The 18,795-nt window shown below is 35.7% G+C and overlaps 1 protein-coding gene across 1 annotated transcript in view; it reads left to right on the top strand.

Moving 5' to 3' along the window:
• NCAM2 (neural cell adhesion molecule 2) overlaps positions 1-18,795 on the top strand; it is a 338,699-nt gene that overhangs the window by 214,235 nt on the left and 105,669 nt on the right. Inside the window, exon 8 of the mRNA XM_030021121.2 lies at positions 5,454-5,599. Within this exon, the coding sequence (XP_029876981.1) occupies positions 5,454-5,599 (146 nt within the window). The remainder of the gene's footprint in view (positions 1-5,453; positions 5,600-18,795) is intronic.

The raw sequence follows: 18,795 nt of genomic DNA on the forward strand, positions 1-18,795 counted from the left end.
CCCCCCACCCAGTGGGATGGGGGAGAAAATCGGGAAAAGAAGCAAATCCACGGGTTGAGATAAGAACAGTTTAATAGAACAGAAAAGAAGAAACTAATAATGATAATGATAACACTAATAAAATGACAACAGCAATAATGAAAGGATTGGAATGTACAAATGATGCGCAGTGCAATTGCTCACCACCCACCGACCGGCACCCAGCTGGTCCCTCAGTGGCGATTCCCCGCCCCCACTTCCCAGTTCCTATACTAGATGGGACGTCACATGGTATGGAATACCCTGTTGGCCAGTTTGGGTCAGGTGCCCTGGCTGTGTCCTGTGCCAACTTCTTGTGCGCCTCCAGCTTTCTCGCTGGCTGGGCATGAGAAGCTGAAAAATCCTTGACATTAGTCTAAACACTACTAGTAGCAACTGAAAACATCAGTGTTATCAACATTCTTCACATACTGAACTCAAAACATAGCACTGTACCAGCTACTAGGAAGACAGTTAACTCTATCCCAGCTGAAACTAGGACAGCGTGAGAAGTTGCCTAAACTTTTCCATTCTTTTCAGGCTTAATGACTGCATTCCTTTTACATTTAGAGTGCCTGGAACACACGTATTTAGTTTTCCTTTGAGCTTGATAAGTAGATTAATATGTGTTTTGGTATGGTTTTTAGTGGTTGTTTTTTTTTTTTTTTCCCTAAGATACTATTCAACACACATACGGCAGCTCTTTACTTAAATTCACTGATATCTCTAGAAAGGGTTTCCCATGGATCTGTGTATGGAACTATCTATGCCTGCTCATCCCAGATACTATGAAGTATACCAACTGCAGCTTCACAAAGTGTAATTCATCAATTAAAGATGTAGTGTCAAAAGTTCATACATTTTATATATTCCTTCTTCCTCCCTCTCACGTCCTTACCTGTTTGGAGCACCTCTACTTTTTAAAATAAAAATTATGCAGTCTATACAGGCAGTGATGCCAGTTCTCTCAGAAGACAAGTCTTAAATCCCTTTGAGTGTGAAGTAGTAACACCATTTTAACATGTACAAAGACTCAGGTTTATCATGCACTAAATCAAGTCAACACTTCATACTGGTGTGTGTGTGTGAATCCTTATTATGTCAGGAATCAAGTTTCAGGTATCTGTTTCTTAGATATTTCCTTGTTGGTCTCTAGCTTGTTTACTAAATTCAAATTGTACCAGCAGTTTCCAGGAGGACAGGGTTGCAGTTTTGCTATCTGATTCAAATGTGGCTGTGCAGGAAGATAGCATAAGAGTATGATTCCTCATGTGTCATATTAATCAAGAGATCCTTTTAGGTAGCAGTATAGACATATACCTCGCCTCTCACCAGTAAATCCATGTTTGTGTTAATAACAAGCTGTTTAAAGCATTTCTTTGGATGAGACTCTCTCAAGCTTTATATATGTGCCGCTTCCCAAGCCTGATGAAACTCTTTTGTCAAAGATATGGGTAGAACTCTGCGAATTCAATACATTGTCTACCTTTTCCAATAAATTGGTTGCAAGCAACCAATAACGAATCTAGACCCTTAGATTGCTATCCGTGTTCTTCTTAAGCTTTTTGGGCAGTCTGTAGGTACACAGCAATGAACTTGGCCCTTGTCTGTGACAAATCCAGAAGAGACCAAGGAAGGAATCTGAAAGAAACTTGTTTATTGGGGAAGTGTTAGAGAACTTAAGACCACCCTGCTCTGCTCAGAGAGCAAACTTTCCAACCAGTAAATGTTATTTCTTTATTTGGCAGCATCACTGTGTTATTATTTAAAAAATGCATATCTAGTAATAAGCAGTTTCTTACCTTCCAAATAAAATAATTTTAATGGAGCTTAAGCATAACTCCTTTCTATATTCAAGCCTTCTTTCATTTCAGTCTGGTCATTCAGTTTACAATTTTTTAAGTACATTATGATACAAATATTTCAATATTTTTGACTGAAGAAACAAGCAAAAACCTGAAGGCTTCCTGGATCTACATTCCAAGACCCTGTATTTTTGGTTTTTTTCATATTTGCTAGAGCACGGCAAGCAAATACCAATTCAGTTTGAGAATGACCTTGTCAATTTAGAAAGAACAGTTAAAGAATTGGGGATGGGATGTGGGAGGGTGGCGGGGAATCAACTGTTTCAGTATTTCTGTCAATACTAGTCTTGGCATTCTCAAATAAATATTGTTAATTGCATGTACACAAAAGTATTTTAATATTTTCCAATGTGCAAAATGTCATTAAAAAAGTAGTCAAACAGTGTAAAAACTTCTGGTCAATAACAAGTTATGACTTGTGACCTACAAAAATGAAGCAATTAAATGAAGCAACTAAATAATATCACCCATACGAGCTCTCCTCTTCTTCCTAACAGTCAGCTAGATATATTTGGTGATTAATCAGTGCTTATTCCTTTAAATGTCAGCTGCTCATGTCTAAAATGTCAAGCAAAAACTTTTTGTCTTGTAGTGAATCGTTTGAAGAAGGCCTTGAAGAAATTTAGACTATAAGTCTAAGATTAAAAATTAAAGAGTATCTGTTATATGTTTTAGAACATGCATCATCTTGAGCAGATCATATTGTTTGTCATGTTGTCCAGATGGGGAAATCCTCTTGTTCTGATGGAAATAATGTGATTTCAAATTTTGCAATTTTCTGCCATAAAATACTATGTGTGATGCTTTTTTTTATGAGTGCCACAGCTCTTTCCTTGTTTCCAGGAATGATATTTTATCAAAGAAAAGAAAGGAAAGAACCAATTATATTGTAGCCAGGAGACATGGCTATAGAAATAGAGTACCTGGGTACCAAGGTAAAATATTTCATAGGTATTTGGATGATCCTGAAAGTAAGAGTAATAACTGAAGTTATTTTGAAGTCTAACATAGTTATCTTTTATCTCAAATTCCTTTTTGTAGTTCTTTCAACTGACATCCCTTGTTATACAACTGAGGAGAGTTTCAGCTTTTCTCAGCCAAATTGATGTCCTGCTGTAATGCTTTGCTTATTACCTTCTCCTGCATCCAATAAAAATGGATCTAGTTGACATTTCAAGAGCCCCTGATCACTCAGGGTTTTTTCTTTCTGCACATGATGTCCCTCACCATAGATTATGTCTTAATGAAGCAGGATATTAGTTCAGTGCTTTGTTAGGTAAAGTATTACTTGTTTTTCATCTCTATGCAGTAAACACACAATAGTTTATTTGTAATAGTCAAGGGTGAACAGACAGTAGACAAGCAACAGAAGGACTATGGAGATAAGAAATCAGAAGTGAGACCAAGAATGCTGTGGTAGAAATGGATAAAAGAGAGGTAGGTGATGTGTCTGGATATAGCAAGTTTGAACCTGGTTTTATTATTTTTCTTGGTGATGCTGAATGCAGCATCTGTGAGACAATGGTCATAAATGAAATAGTGGTCATAAAATGAAAAAGGAGACTAGACATAAGGAAAACATTCTTCACCGTGAGGACAGCCAGGCACTGCAACAGGCTGGTGAGAAAGGCTGTGCAGTCTCTGTTCTTGGCATTTTTCAAGATAATGCTCAACAAATCCCTGAGCAATCTTATTTGAACAGGGTCTGTTGACCCTGTGTTGATGAGGAGGTTGGTCAAGATGACCTCCTGGAGTCCCTTCCAACCTGAATGTCCCTCTTTCCCCTTTTGATCCACTAACATAAGCCAATATTACTCTTCTGCATAGCATATACTGTAGTAACCCCATTAGAAAATAGGTGACCTCTGTTTATTTTCTGCTTCATATAGAATATACTATAGTAGTGCTTCCTCAAAAGCAAAACTCAGGAAAACTACATAGAAAATACATTATTTTCAACAAATGTACTTAATGTTGACAAAGTCAATGTTAAGAGCTGCCAAAATTTAATTCAGTCATGTAAACTTAATTCACCTCTTTTGGGTGTAAACATATTGAATCATATTCTTACTACATGATTACATGCTATGTTTTCCAGTGGGATGAGTATCTCATTCAATGTGTAAAGTGGATAGGTTCAGAGAAACTTATTAATGGTTATATATGAGTGAATATATAAGATCCAAACATTTTTTATGAAGATACTTGACCACCATGGAAGAGAGTACTATTCTATGCATAGCTCTACAACAGAGTTCTTGTATGATACTGTACAGATAAGTCCTTTAAATAAAAGTGTTGACATGTAATCAGAAATCATATTGCATATGTAAATAACCTGACAAGGTACAGTATAGATTGAGAGCTGTAGTTGCTGTGTACTTGTAGCTATAAGTACATTCAAATAATTTGATTTGAAGAATGCAAACAATATCTGGAATTTTTTTAATGTATCTTACCACCAATTTACTCGGTAAGTAAGGATGAATAGCTTTGTATCAGAGGACTCTTCAGTTCTTAATAGTGTTAATACCAGTACAATATGTTTGTTATCAGGGGATTTTGTTAAATTCAGTAATTTATGTAAGGCAGTTAGATATTGCTAAAGATCAAAGTCCAAGAATATTAATAAGTCTTTATTTTTTTCTGAATAATTTTTATTTGAAGACAAACACAGATTACCATAGAATCAAAGAGTGCCTGAGGCAGGAAGGCACCTCTGGAGACCATCTAGTCCAAGCCCCTGCTCAGAGCAGGGTCAGCCAGAGCAGGTGTCTCGGGACCATGTCTAGCTGGGTTTTTAATATTGTCAAGGATGGAGACTCCACCGTCTCCTGGGCAGCTTGTTCTGCTGTTCAGTCACCCTCTCAGTAAAAAAGGTTTTTCCTCTTCCTGTGTTTCAATTTGTGCCCATTGCCTCTTGTCCTGTCACCGGGCACCACTGACAACATTCTGGCTCTATCTGCACTCACCTCTATCAGGTATTTATACATATAGCTAAGATCACAGGAGCCTTCTCTACTCAAGGGTTAATTGCTAGCTCATCGTCAACTTCTTGTCCACGAGGACCCCCTGGACCCTCTCTGCAGAGCTGCTTTCCAGCCAGGTCAGCACCCAGCCTGCACAGGTGCATGGAATTATTCCTGCCCAGGTGCAGGATCATCATGGAATCATTGAATCTTTGCTTCATTCCTGAAATGCCAGAGAGTAGTAAGTGCTGGCTGGTCCTTAAGGGACAGTGAGCCAGGTGCCAAGCACGTGAACACAGCCACAAGGGTAGGGGCCCTGTCAGCCAGGACCCATCACACACTAGCCCAGCAAGGGAGCAGTCAGCCCTGGGGGTGGCAGCCATGCCAAGCCAGGAGTCCAGGTCATCAGATGTACAGAAATGGTTGTTTTGCAACTTAAAGTCAGAAAAGTTGATTGCTTTGATAGATTGTAACATTAAACCTTTAGTTAATTCTAACTAAAAAACCATGAATGTGCTTTAACAAAAAAAAAAGTGGCTTAAAAGATTTTGACATGACATTCTTTGTGCAGGTTGAATAATGTAGTTTGTATTTTTAACAGTACAGCCTCAAATAATACAACTTAAAAATGAAACCACGGTTGAGAATGGGAAAGCCACCCTCATCTGTGAAGCAGAAGGAGAACCTATCCCAGAGATTACTTGGAAAAGGGCCATTGATGGGATAACTTTCTCTGAAGGTAACAAGGTAAATCAGCCTTTAATATCTAAAATATCTAAATATGTATTGTCTGGCTAATCTTTTTGTAAGCAGAAAATTAATTTAGAGATAGATTAATTCTAGATTCCTGTGGAATTGGAAGGAATTGCTACTTTCCGAGGTAATAAGAGAGAAATGGAAATTCTAAATTTTAAATTAAAAAAAAAAAAACAAACACAAAGAAAAAAGCAATTAAAGTGCTGAAAGGTAATTCATCTCATCAGACCTAAATTTTCATACATAATCCCTGCTAAAAGTTTCAATTTTGTTTTGATCATAATGGCTGCCTGTAGCCCTTCTTGAATATATTTGGACTCTGTCCAGTATTTCCCAAAATGCAGTGGAGCTTGTAGAAATCTGAAATAAAAAATTCTGAATACTTTGGAGTTCTTTCTTTCCCACTTCTAATGGCTTTTTTTTCCTATTTTTCTCTTTTCTTATTTTTTTCCTCACGTGGAGCAAGTAGTCTATAACTACAAATTGAGCCTATTTTCCCATTTTGTTTTCCCATTTTCATGTTTTATTACAATAGTAAGTTGAGTAGAGAAAGATTACAGTATGACAATGAAGGAAGTCAGTTACTGTCGGAACAAGAGCTGTAATTAGATGGAATGGTGAAAGCAAAAGGGAACAGTGTAATGTTATTCCTAACCATGCAGATAACAAGCTTTTTCTACAGAGCTCTTTTTTTTTTTTTTTTAAATAGTTTTCTTTTAGTATTTGAACAAGTATTTTCTTCTCAATTTCCTTACATAAACTGCAGAATTTCTCTATGCTGGTTAAAGTATATAAGATACCATCTTTCTGGCTGGCTGATTCAGAATTTTTACTCCAGATAATCAAATAGCGAAATACAGTCTTCTTGCAGATGTTTGCATATTCATAGCTGTTGCTTAAAAAAACAATTGACAACTCTATACAGTAATCATGCCACTGAGGGAGTTAGTTACATAGTAAGTCACTCAGTTTATAGGGAATTGCTGTATATTAAGGAATTATGTACTTGCATTATTTGTGTTCTGAAGGAGAATGTCTGGTCTAGTCTCTGACTTGACCTTTCCTGGAATTGAGGCAGTTTATGTGAGGCTCTGTCTACCATTTTCCTGCTCCATGATTTCCATTTTGGAGCAAAATAACAGTATTTATATAATATTTTTTCTAATAGTTTTGCATTAAAACAAAGCAGTTTCTCTCTTCCTTAAATATTTCAAGTCAAAGGTCATCTTTCTGACCCACAAAGAATACACTTGGTTCAAAAGTTACAAATGTAGCCTTTCATTTATGTTTGGAATGGTCCTAAAATAACTTTGTTATTTCAGAAATTGAAAACAAAGGCAAATCGCAGAAACAAGCTAAAAAATGTTGGTGCAGTTGAAACCTTAAATTTATCCGGTGCTTATATAGGACAGTATTACATTCTTAGTTCAAACTGTACATGGTTAAACTGTCTAGATGTGTTAGTAGCATTCTCTGACCTGTGGTTCAACTGAATAATACTGACAATCAGACTAAAACCTATATTCACTTTCTACCAGTGTGCTGACATACAGTACATGGAAGATAAAAAGAATGAGAATAAATGCAGTTATATGGTTTCCTCTTGTTCTTGCCAATGAAAGAACTCTATGTGTATTGCTCCTGGGAGAGGTTTGCTGAATGTTGAATAAATGTTCTGAAATACTGTATATGTTCTTGAGCTATAAAATACACTGTTGTGTTTGCCCAGTGGTCCTCCAGCTCTAGGATGCCAAAGCCTTGGCTTGTGCTTTCCTACCAGATTAGGTAAATAGGGAACAAAACTAGCCGTGATTAAATTACTGTATAATTGTTGAATAATACAGCAATGTTTCACACAATGAAAGAGAAGGAAAAGGTGAATTGAAGAAAATGTGGGGTGTGTAACATAGTTTTAAATTGAAATTATTACTTATATGTGATAACTTGTGAAGCCATGTCCAATCACCAGACATACTCGCATAAACATAAAAATTATCAGCTGCATTCAGTGAGTTCATCTTTTGAATTTTTTATCAGTTTTAAAACATTTTTTGATATAGACTGCACTTTGTCCAACATTTTTTGTTGAATTAAGAATATCTTTAGGGGATGAATTTTTTTCCGTAGAAGATGGAAGAACTGCTCTAACTATAATATTAACATGATGATAACAAAAAACTACAGAAAGTGTTGTTCTTATTTTTTAATTATATTTTTGTTACTTCTAGCATGTAGCTCCTCAATCATGTTATTCTTGTTTTGCTAAAATGCAACCATACCTCGTGTGGATAAGGAAGAGGGCTGAGTGTGAGACCATTCTTAGCCTGCATGGATTCAAAATGTTTTCTTTCAAATGATAGATAGATCTTATAACCAGGACATAAGCTTTTTCGAGTTTTGAAATTATTATGTCCAAAAGAATGGAAAATATGCACCAAAGTCATAGAACAAAGAAATAACTCCGCTGGGCTTAAGGAGGATAATGTTAATGAGTAAGAGGTCTATAATGATCTCTTAGGAAAATATAGCTTTGATAAAGGATTTTCAGTACATCAGAAGTGTGTATTTGAAAGTTGAAGCCAAGTGAGTTCAAACAAGAAGCAAAGAAGCCTTTTCCTCTCTCCTTTTATCACTTAGCTTTTGGAACAATCTACCATACAGCGTGTGGTCCCTCTTTCATTGAAAATTTGAAATAAATGGGTCTTTCTGCTTCCTCTGACCTCTCTTGAAAGTTTAAATGAAAACTTTTCCAGGAGGTCACGTTAGATGACCTCTGTAATCCTTTTATGGCTCTAAAACCCATAAATACATGAGAGTGGGTAAGCCTGAGTAAATGAATGATTATGCATGACAGAAGGTGTTTGGCTTACCCTTAAAGATTTGAAAATGAAAATGGAGGTTTAGTCCAAGACCAGAGCTTCACCTGCTGTTGCAGTGTCAAGCCAAAACTCTCTGCTTGGTGCATGTACTCTGCGCTTCTGGTCCCTGACTCCCCAGCATTGCACGTCCTTTCACTAACGTGCCAACCTGGTCATGCCCCTTTCAGCTGTGATTTGAAATGGGATGTTCCTACAGACCTCTGTGCATCCAGAAAGCCTGGCCCTTTTCTCAGTAAAAAAAGGAGACAGGAGAAGAGTTACTTTTTGTAGAACAGGAGGCAGGATAGTGATTGGATTTGATGTGCTGTAATCACTTATAAAATGGATTTTGGACATGCACATACATATCTACACACATCCCTGAAGGAGAGCATATCCTGATTCTCTGATACAAAAATGTCATTGATTCCTGTGCATACTGCAGAAGTGTGAGGGCAGAGTTTCATGCTCTACTTTCCGAGTACCTAATTCTAGCAAAAATATGAAAGCTGATCAATGTTGTTTGTAATTACCATTTCAAGCCCTGTTTTGGAATACAAACAACAATAACAGATGGGGCTTGATTGAGACAATACCTCCACTGTATGCAGCATGTGTCCAAAGAGACAATCTTTACCCTGAAGAATTTATGATCTAAACATGCAAAAAGAATGAAAGAAGTCAGCGCGGAGAGGCCACAGTCCAGTATCTGATACTCAGTTTTGATAATGCCTCATGTGTGGGGTAACTGGTTAACAAAAAAACATAAAAAAACAAAAACAAAAACAAAAATTTGCAACTTGGATGTTGAATTCAAGATATATGAAATGATACTGTATTTTGTATATATTTGATAGAGATTCACTAAATATCTTTGAAATACCTTATACTATTCTTCTTGTATCCATAAGTAAAAAAAAAAAATCTCTGATTTTTAACTTTCTAACAAAGACTACAGAGATAGCTTGAGTTCTGCTTCCTTGCATCTACCTACCATTGCAATAATAATCTGGATGTCCCTGTGAAATTTCCTGTGACATTGTTTCTAAATATTGCAGACCTCAGACCAATAATTAAATTCTTTTCCAAGTTTGAATTCACTTTATATTGGCATGCAAATCATAACTATTTGGAGCTTGTAGAGTTTTTCATAGTTTTCATGATCAGGCAATAGACAAAGGTAAAGAATTTGGGGTTTGGTTTGCCTTTTTCTTTGAGAGGTCAACTTTGCTTTTTCCCCAAGCCTGTTAACTCCACTTCACTTGTTACAAATGTCAACAAAAAGAAGCTGAAAAATGTTTTACTCCCTGTATATGCTATTGTTGCTGCAGAAAAAGGAGCAGTGTTACAGTGTCAGAGAATTGTGTTGCCTTTCTTTTGAGACAGTAATGAGAACTGTTACATTCTTGCTTATTGAGGATCAGGTCTTTATTTGAAGTGAATCACCCCAAAAGAGGAAACATAGATGTATCTAGGGAATTTTAATTGATTCCAGGAGATTTCTTTCTTTTTCTGAGCTATACAAATCCCACTCTTTGTAAATTAATCTACTTACAATATCACAGAATATTTTTTCTGTTGTAATATTAGCAGAGGCCTAATGCTGCAATTGCATTTGATTATGCAATTAGGACACTCTGCAAACAATTCAATCAGACATCAAAGATTTTTTTTTTATTTTGTTTTTAACCCCAAAATGAATCATGGTGGGCTTCACATGTTAAGGTTATGAAATAGAAGAGTAAGAATATTGTGACTGGAAGGAGAAGGTAAATGAATGGACTTGAGAGAGAGCAGAAAGCAGGAGGATGGCCTTATATATTAGGTAATCAGTGCTGTTGAGATTATACAGATTTATACCCTATGACGTATGCAAAACATGGAGCACATACAAGCACTGAATAGTATACTCTCACGAGTCATCTGATCCATACAAATCTGCATATGTTTTGGGGGTCCTTCATCTCTGTGGCATGTTCAGCTATACTAATGTGGAGTTGGAACAAACTCTTCAATTAACTAGAAGGAGCTAAAAGTAGAGTGTACAGTTTTGGGGGGTGACACTATTTTAGTAGGAAGATTGATTTTGGAGGGGTAAGATTGTATGCAGTTAGAAATACAGGGCAGCTTTCCTGGGTGAGCTGAGGAAGCATTACAGTAGGAAAGCTGCAAGCCAATGTGGATATTTCAAACTCCTTAAGTAGTGCAATCATTCATCTGAGTTCCACACACTCCTTTAGGTAACAGTATCTGCAGTGATATATAAATGAAGCCAAAACTGAAGCTAGAAATTATTTTGATGTACCATAGCTTCTTCCCCAATGCAGGTTTAGTTGATGGTTATATTGACAACTCAATACTAAATCTCTGCCACGTGGCCAGAGGGCCCTTCAGCTTTATTCGCCTTTTAGGAGAGAAATTAAATGCTCTGTTACTCAGAGTAGACCCAAATGGCTTTACATACACATATCCATAAATGTATTCATGTTGCGTGTATGACTGTATTGGTATTACACTAGCTCAGAATTCTCTCATTTATGCAAATTTTTCCTTTCAGTAAAACTTTAAGGTCATTTTCCACTGGGACAAAGTTGTTGATTCTTTAAGGATGACAAAAAGCCAAAAAAATGTAAAATTTAATACCTCTTCTGTATTAAAAGCTTAAACAACCTAGGGAGAGAAGGATGTTTATTTAGGAACATCACTAATTTAATCAATTGTTTAACAATTAAATACAATTTTTTTATCCCTTCTGTAAATGGATAATCCTATTTCTACCTAATTTATATTTCAAACTTCAAAATTGTCTCCCATTTAATCCATTTTCTTATGTACTACCTATGCACAAAGTAGATATTTTGGGGTACTTTCTGTGGGTTGTGGTGCTGCATTTACTGGCTGAAATAAAGCCATACAGGCTTGGAAATGGCATTTCTTTCCCTTCCAATATTAGCTTTTTCCATTTTGTCATCAGTGATGATATTCTATCTGTTACACTAATGAAGACTGAAATTATCAGGGAACTTTTTATGGACCAATATTTCCTACAATACCAATGCAGCTTGGACTTGAATATTCATTCAGTCCTTCCACTACACAAAAGATTGTTTCATGAATTTCTGCCTAAGTATCAGTTGTATTATCTGCTAACAGTTTAATAACTTTCAAATAGCTGTTACTTGTCTGATGAAATAGAGGTCCTGCATCTGACGATACATTAAGTGATACAGCCACACTTTATAAACTGGAGTAATTTGGTAGTGTTCACTGGTATACTATAGGACATTCTCCAGAGACTTTGGAAACATTACATTTTCTACATACCATGGAAACTCATAGGAAATGAGCACAATTGACAGTGTAATGCTGGAAAAATGTATTTCACACTATTAAAACCTGTCAGCAGTTTTCCTGACCTGAAAGGCAGTTTGAATACCTTTTTATATTAGGAGAAAATAAGTATTTAGACTTTTGGCAAAACCAGTATGAAAGCAAGTGGCCTGGATTCTGTTTTTCAATTTGTATTTTTTTGTTGTTTGGGTTTTTTTGTTTTGTTTTGTTTTTTTTATTTTAACAAATTATCTAAACTCTGTGTAATAATTCGTTCTTAATAATTTGTTAATGTCCTTAGTATGCTGTTAAAAAAACACATTTTCCTATCACATTTTCACTATACCATCTTCCCTGTGTGCATCTACTCATACGCTTTCTTCCTATTAATACCAGTTCTCAGATTTCAAACATAGTCAAATTTTGGCAGTTTAACATGACAATGCTGATGGACCAGTGTATGTCTATCACCTGTGATAGTTAGGAGGCTGTGCAAGTTAACATAAAGCATAATGCAAGAGTCTTATTTCTTTGCATTGGGAAAAATGAAGACTGTTTGCACCATCCCTTACTGACAGCTTCTGGAATTCAGCAAACAATATTTCTTAGCACTGCATAACTGAACCATAGGTCTGAGCTCTAATTCATGGTCAAAATAACTCTCATCTATGCACGGACTCAACCTGTGTTATTAAAATTAATTTTAATTTATATAATTATTAATTATCTAAATTAATAACATTAATTTAGAATGTTATTATAAATGTTACAATAACATAAATAAGATGGTTTTTGTCTTTCTGTGAATTTCTGCTTGTATAAATCAAGTTGTGACATTTTTGCCAAAGGTCAATGTATTAATAGCATGTGGTAATCTTCACCTTAATGCAAGCTGATCATCTAACATGCTTTAATGTATCTTATAGGTGGCTGATAAATAATGTTAAAGCTCTCAGGGTTATATTACTTGGTAAAAATTGATTGAATTAACATAGTACTCTATAAATGTTCCTCTTCTTAAAATACTATACAAAAATGGATATTTAATATAGAAATTTGCATTAAGAATACAGTTTTGCAAATACTTAGAGTTCCAAACTGAATAATACCATTTGCCAACACATTTCAGAAGCCTCATTTGGAGTTACGGTCTGTTGATCAAAATATATTTTCTGTTTTAATTTAGAAAATGTGAAAATAAGTACAGAATCTCAACAGGAACTACAGTGGCTTCTTTTAGAGCTTTTAACTGGGCAAGGGGAGAGAATTTTCGTGTATTCTGATTAGACAAACATAATATTTACAGTATGGAACATGCAATGTTATTTAGACCACAGTTATCAGTGCTTCCTTATCACAGATTCAAAGTGATTTCAGTACTACCAAAACTATAGTAATCTCTATTAAGATAGAAGTATCATTATCTCACCCAAAAGCAATACTGTAGGCATTTAAAATTAAGACCTCTAAGATTCATGGATATTGTTTAAGAATTCCTGAACTCACAGGTCATCGTATTTAGCAAATATGCCCTAATTATGTTCAGCATAATCTTTTATTTTTATGCGTACATATAAATAAATTTAGAAGTGTAAATAGAGAAACTCTATTGGATGATGCCAATTAAGTAAAATAACTTGAAACCAAATATTTCTATGCCCTTTCAGATATGTCCAGGTAAGCTCATTTTCTCCATTTTGCTGGCTAGTGCAATAATTTCCTGTTGTTTCTTCAGCTGCAAAAAGCCCTACAGAATTATCGTGGTTTGTGAGCAAAGACTTTTTGATCTGTGAGATCTGGATCTGTGTCCTCCTGCAGACAATTCCCCTGGTCCTCATGACTCAAGTGATGCATTTCTGGCTTTCTGTGCCTTTTCTTCCCCTAAGGAAGTGTTGCTTGCTTATCCCCCTGCAGGGCTCCACTTCATCCCAGTTTCCAGACAGACTTCCTATCTGCTGTCTAGCCATAGTCATTTTAATAAAATATATATCACCTTTACAGAAAACTGGAAAGGATCCCAAACTGCATACAACTACTGAAAAAAACAGTAAGAGAAACTCAAATCATGATCCCTTTTTTCTTTTTCTTTTGCTAAAGAAAGCACATGTTGTGTTGCTCTGTGTTATATAACTGCATACCTTCACCACATCAGTTATTCCTGCAACTAAAGCTAGACTGTGTCATGGTTTGAACCTGAATTCTATGGAAATGAAATGAAAGTATATATACATGCATTAAGCTTACTTTGAGATTCTTGGAGTAGTTGTCATTTTAAAGGTTATTTTATATTCTTACAGAAGAGTTTTGAGAGCAAGAGGGGCATACAACCTGTATTTATCCAAGAATTTATCAGTCACACTTTAATCCAAGTTATGTAAGTAATACAGGGTAAAAAAATTAACATTACTGTTAAAATTGTTATACAAAAGCTTCCTAGTTTTCTTTTCATTGTTATAGTCACCCTTCCAGTATTCCCCTGAGACCTGAGGTTGACAGTGCTTATTTTCCTTTAAAAAAATAAAAAAAAAAAAAGAGAGAAGGGTTAACAATTCATCAGCATCCAAAATTCTTCTCCAGGGGAAAACACAAATGACTTAACCTTCCACGCCAGCCCCTTAAAAAGAAACCTAACCAAAACCATGCTTCCTTCCTTGCCTTGGGTCAACTTGAAGTTATTTTTGTCTATTTTGTACTGCAGTCAGCTTACATGCTTTGTCTTCATGGTTTTCCAGGTACAGGTTGTTTTGTTGTTTTGTTTTGTTTTTTTACTGTTTTCAGCTGTTAGTTATAAAGGTTACAGAACTGCCTCCTCCATTCCCAATCAAGATAAAGAGCTAATGTTAGTTAGACCTTTGCCATACATCATGCTTAGCACAGAGCTAAGCAGAAACAAATTCAGGTAGTTACCTGATGACTAGGGACTTGCAATCATAAAACAAACTGAAATCACCTCAGACCAAGGCAACTCCTGACAAGTCCCAAGATCCTGCACTGGAGCAGTGCAGAGCTTTTACTAGTAATAGAAGAATCATACTTACTGGGGTACAATCCCTGCCTGAATGAAAGCTGGGATCCTAATGCTTGATGTTTCCTTGTTCTTTCACAGTTTTGTAACTCACTCTGTGTGGGTAGTTCGGTGTAGTACAATGGTATAGTTTCACCATTTTAGTTCCATGTATAGTTTCACCATTTTCACCATGTAGTTATTTCTACAGCTGAAATAATATTTACTTCAGATTTGAATCAACCTAAACAGAAACAGGACTAGGCTGAAGTTCCTAGTCAGAATAACCATACTCGTTGCTACTGATGCTATATATATTTAATAGTGATTATTCTTGTTCAGATGCACAGAGATTGAGTAATCACTGAAGAATAAATTCTGGCGAATCACATTTAGCAGTCCTAGATCCCATACTGGTACATGTTTGGAGCCGTATGCTTATGCTAGAGTCTTCCTTTACTCGCCTTTTCCAGGAAGACCTTATGACTCCAATTTGCACTGAAGTTACAAACGCTTCGTAACCATTTTAAAGATTTACAAAGCTGGGGTATAATCACCTGTGTCTCATTCTCACTTATCCAAAGAATCAAGTTACAATAAGATTTTATTGTCTAAAGTAAGATGTAATTGTATAGTAAAATCATTATTTTTAGTGGCTGTTTTGTGTGAGGTCTGTATTGAATAAGAATGTTGTACTTCTGGTCTTATTCCTGAGAATTTTGCTGGTCTGAATCCATCTGAGCCACCTGTGTTAATGGCATCATAGCAGTGTTTCAGTAGATTCAGATCAGCAAAATTCTTAGGAATAAAACCATTAAATACAGTATTTATGAGTGAATCAGAATTTGTAATTGCAAAGTACATATGTAATTATTACAGTTGTAGTATTTCTGTTATACTTATAAACACTTATTTGTGGTTACTATTGTTATTTTTTATGGCCAAAACTAATGATTATTTTCCTCTACAAGCTTTTTTTCATATGATGCTAATATTTTTGCCATTAATAATCATCAACCTTTCCTTTATTGTGATTTGCATCTTTAGCAGAAGTAATCTTGAATGGCTGATCATCATATTTTCTCTCTTTATTATTTTTCTTTCATACTCTTTTGTGAGTAAAAACCAACCAAGGAAAGAAGTTCAGTTTTCTGTTCCATGTCTTAGTAAGTGGGTTTGGTGTATCCCGTGTCATCTCATTACATAACAACTTAAGTTTGAAAGAAATGCCAGCATGAATCAATCAAATATCAGTTCATAATTTCTAAAAGTTATATGAAGCTTTCAAGAATACATTTTTCCTGATATTGTACATGTTGTTAACAACCTGCATAGAACCCACTACTATTTCCAATCTGAATTCTTTAGAAGTAACTGCTATGTCTGCAGATGAACAGAAAATCAAAACGACAATATTGTTTTCTTCAAGATTAGTTTTTTGTGACTTCTGTGGTGTTACACTATAGATCTACAAACAGTAGGTTCTTCAATAATTTCTTCCTTATGGAAAAACAAATTCCTAAAAAATTCAGGAATTTTCAGCATGCTGACATATGTATTTAACAAGCTTGCAGTTCTAAAAGAATTACAAGGTCTCCTATAAAAATCACTGAAGTCCAAGACACTGCTGTAGCATTATTCTGATTCACTGGACATTAAGGCATATGCACGTAGCAATACTCTGGAATTTTCTGCTGTCTCCAACAGGTGCATGGATAGAATACATTTACCTGAAGAGAATGGGAAATATTGTGAATATACCATCCATAATCCAGAAGGGAGCTTCCATCAGCTTCTACACGATGATGGCTGTTGTGACTAACAGCCCTTTCTCATCACCAAAGGTAGATTTTCAGACTAGGAATTGCTGGTCACTTACATTTAATAGACTTCTGGAATTTTATCATCGTTTAGTATCAGCATGTCAGGTTGCAGAAGTTCTTATATTCCATGCTGCTTCAAGGAACAGTTTCATGAGCAATTACGATCTGCTTATATCTCACATATAAGAAACGTCAGCCTGAAGTATGTGATCTGAAATTTTCCTCTCATCTGGTTATCAACACAACCCAAAATCAGAAAGCTTCCTAAAAAAAATGTTACTCATGAAGTTCCAAAGATGATTCTGTTAATCGGTATTAGTTTTCTCCTTGAAAATTCAGTGATGCATACTCAAACATGACCAAGACAACACAATGAGTTGGCAATTTTTGACAATTTGATCTGAAGAAGGAAGAGCTAGGCATAAAATTAAAACAGGTTCTTTTTTTTTTTTTTTTTTCCCCACCAATGTGAGGATCTTCTACCATGTACATCTGCAGCAGCGTCTTTGGAGCAACTTGAAAAAGTCCTGCAGTTTTTACTCAAGTTATATGTTCTCACAATGACTGTTCTTAGGTATGTTGCACTGTGTTTTACAAAAGAAACAAAACTCTTAATTCTAAGCCACTGGTTCTTAATCTTTTCTGTTGTTAAGACATGCAATGCACATCCAAAATAGCACTAAAGTACACAAGGTGTCAGAAGATGTTTGGTGAATATGTGACAGGCAAAACTGACCTGCAGTGGTGTAACTATGGACAGCAATGGCACTTTGATCACAAATAAGCTTTAAACATTAGAAGAAAAACAAATAAAGGTATTTCAACTTGTCTAGATTTACCTGTAGGGATTTTTTGCTTGCATTTGGACTTCAAGGGATGAAGGAGTACTTTGTCAGCCAAACGGTGAATTCTGTAGGAGGGAAGATAATCAACACAGTTACAGCTGCTCTAACCATCCAAGTATTATTACCAAAATCCAGCTGCAAATGAGTCACCAATTTCTGCATCTGTTGTCACTTTCCACTCCTGCTTTCAGCCAACTCAAAATGCACATTTTGGCAGTCATACAACTTCATCTCATTTGGTGCTACAGTTCCTCAGTGGGAGTTGGAGAAATGGTTTATAAATCAAACTCAACCACCAATCACACCATCCACCTCTCCCCAAATACAGCTTTCTACAATTGAAAAAGAATGACAATTTCTAAGCATCAGAATCAGCTAATTCTCCCCTTCTGATAAATGACACTTTTTTTTTTTACTATGGTGGCAAAGGAATTGTGCAGATTGAATACTCCATGATACCTGAATGAGTTATTCTGTCCCAGAAGCTGTTCTTGTCTCTTTGTGGATGTTGTTGTCTCATCCTTATTCTCTCTGCATGTGGATCCCTTCAAATACATGGTTATCATCATTCTGGTACTGCCTTGGGAGCTCTGGAACATGGTTTTGGAGCTGTGCATGGACCACTTAGGTCAGCATCAGCCCGTCAGGACTTTGGGAATATTCACGTGTGGAACTACAAATCATGTGAGAAGTTTGGGAAGCAAAAGCATGACAGAAAAAGTCAGGTAGTAGAATAGCATATATAGCATGGCAAGAATTTTGTCAAAATAAAAAATATATATTTACTTTTACAGAGTCTGTAGAATTAAGTGATGCAATACCTCCCATTTTATTATTAGTGTAGGATTCCTTTGGGTTGAGCTACATATTCTGAATAAGAATATTGCAAGTGCAGAAAGTTCCTACTCCTTGGGTTTGGGTTTTTTTTTCAGAAGGCACTTTTTTATAATTCAGTGTTGTCATTATGGGTAATTTTACTTGGAGGCCTGTGTAGAAGAGGTTTTTTTTCTTTGACAATGACAGAGAACTAGATTGCTATCAGTATTCAAAATAAAAGGTGTTTTTCTGTGAAATGTTAAATTCTTAATTTAGGGAATATGTTTTTTATATGGATAAAGTCACAAAGTCAACTTTACCTGAGTAAAACACTATCAAATTCTCTGCTGAAGATTTGTCACGTGTGTTTTAGCTTTATGCTGGTGATGAGGTTTTGGGGGAAAAAAACCACCACCAAAGCCCCCCCAAACCCACTTCTATTTATAAATTCTATGAAATTCTCTGATTAACATTAATGATGAAAAATATTTTGCATTATTAAGATTTTATT

The sequence above is a fragment of the Aquila chrysaetos genome, chromosome 7, assembly GCF_900496995.4.
Source record: "Aquila chrysaetos chrysaetos chromosome 7, bAquChr1.4, whole genome shotgun sequence".
NCBI lineage: Eukaryota > Metazoa > Chordata > Aves > Accipitriformes > Accipitridae > Aquila > Aquila chrysaetos.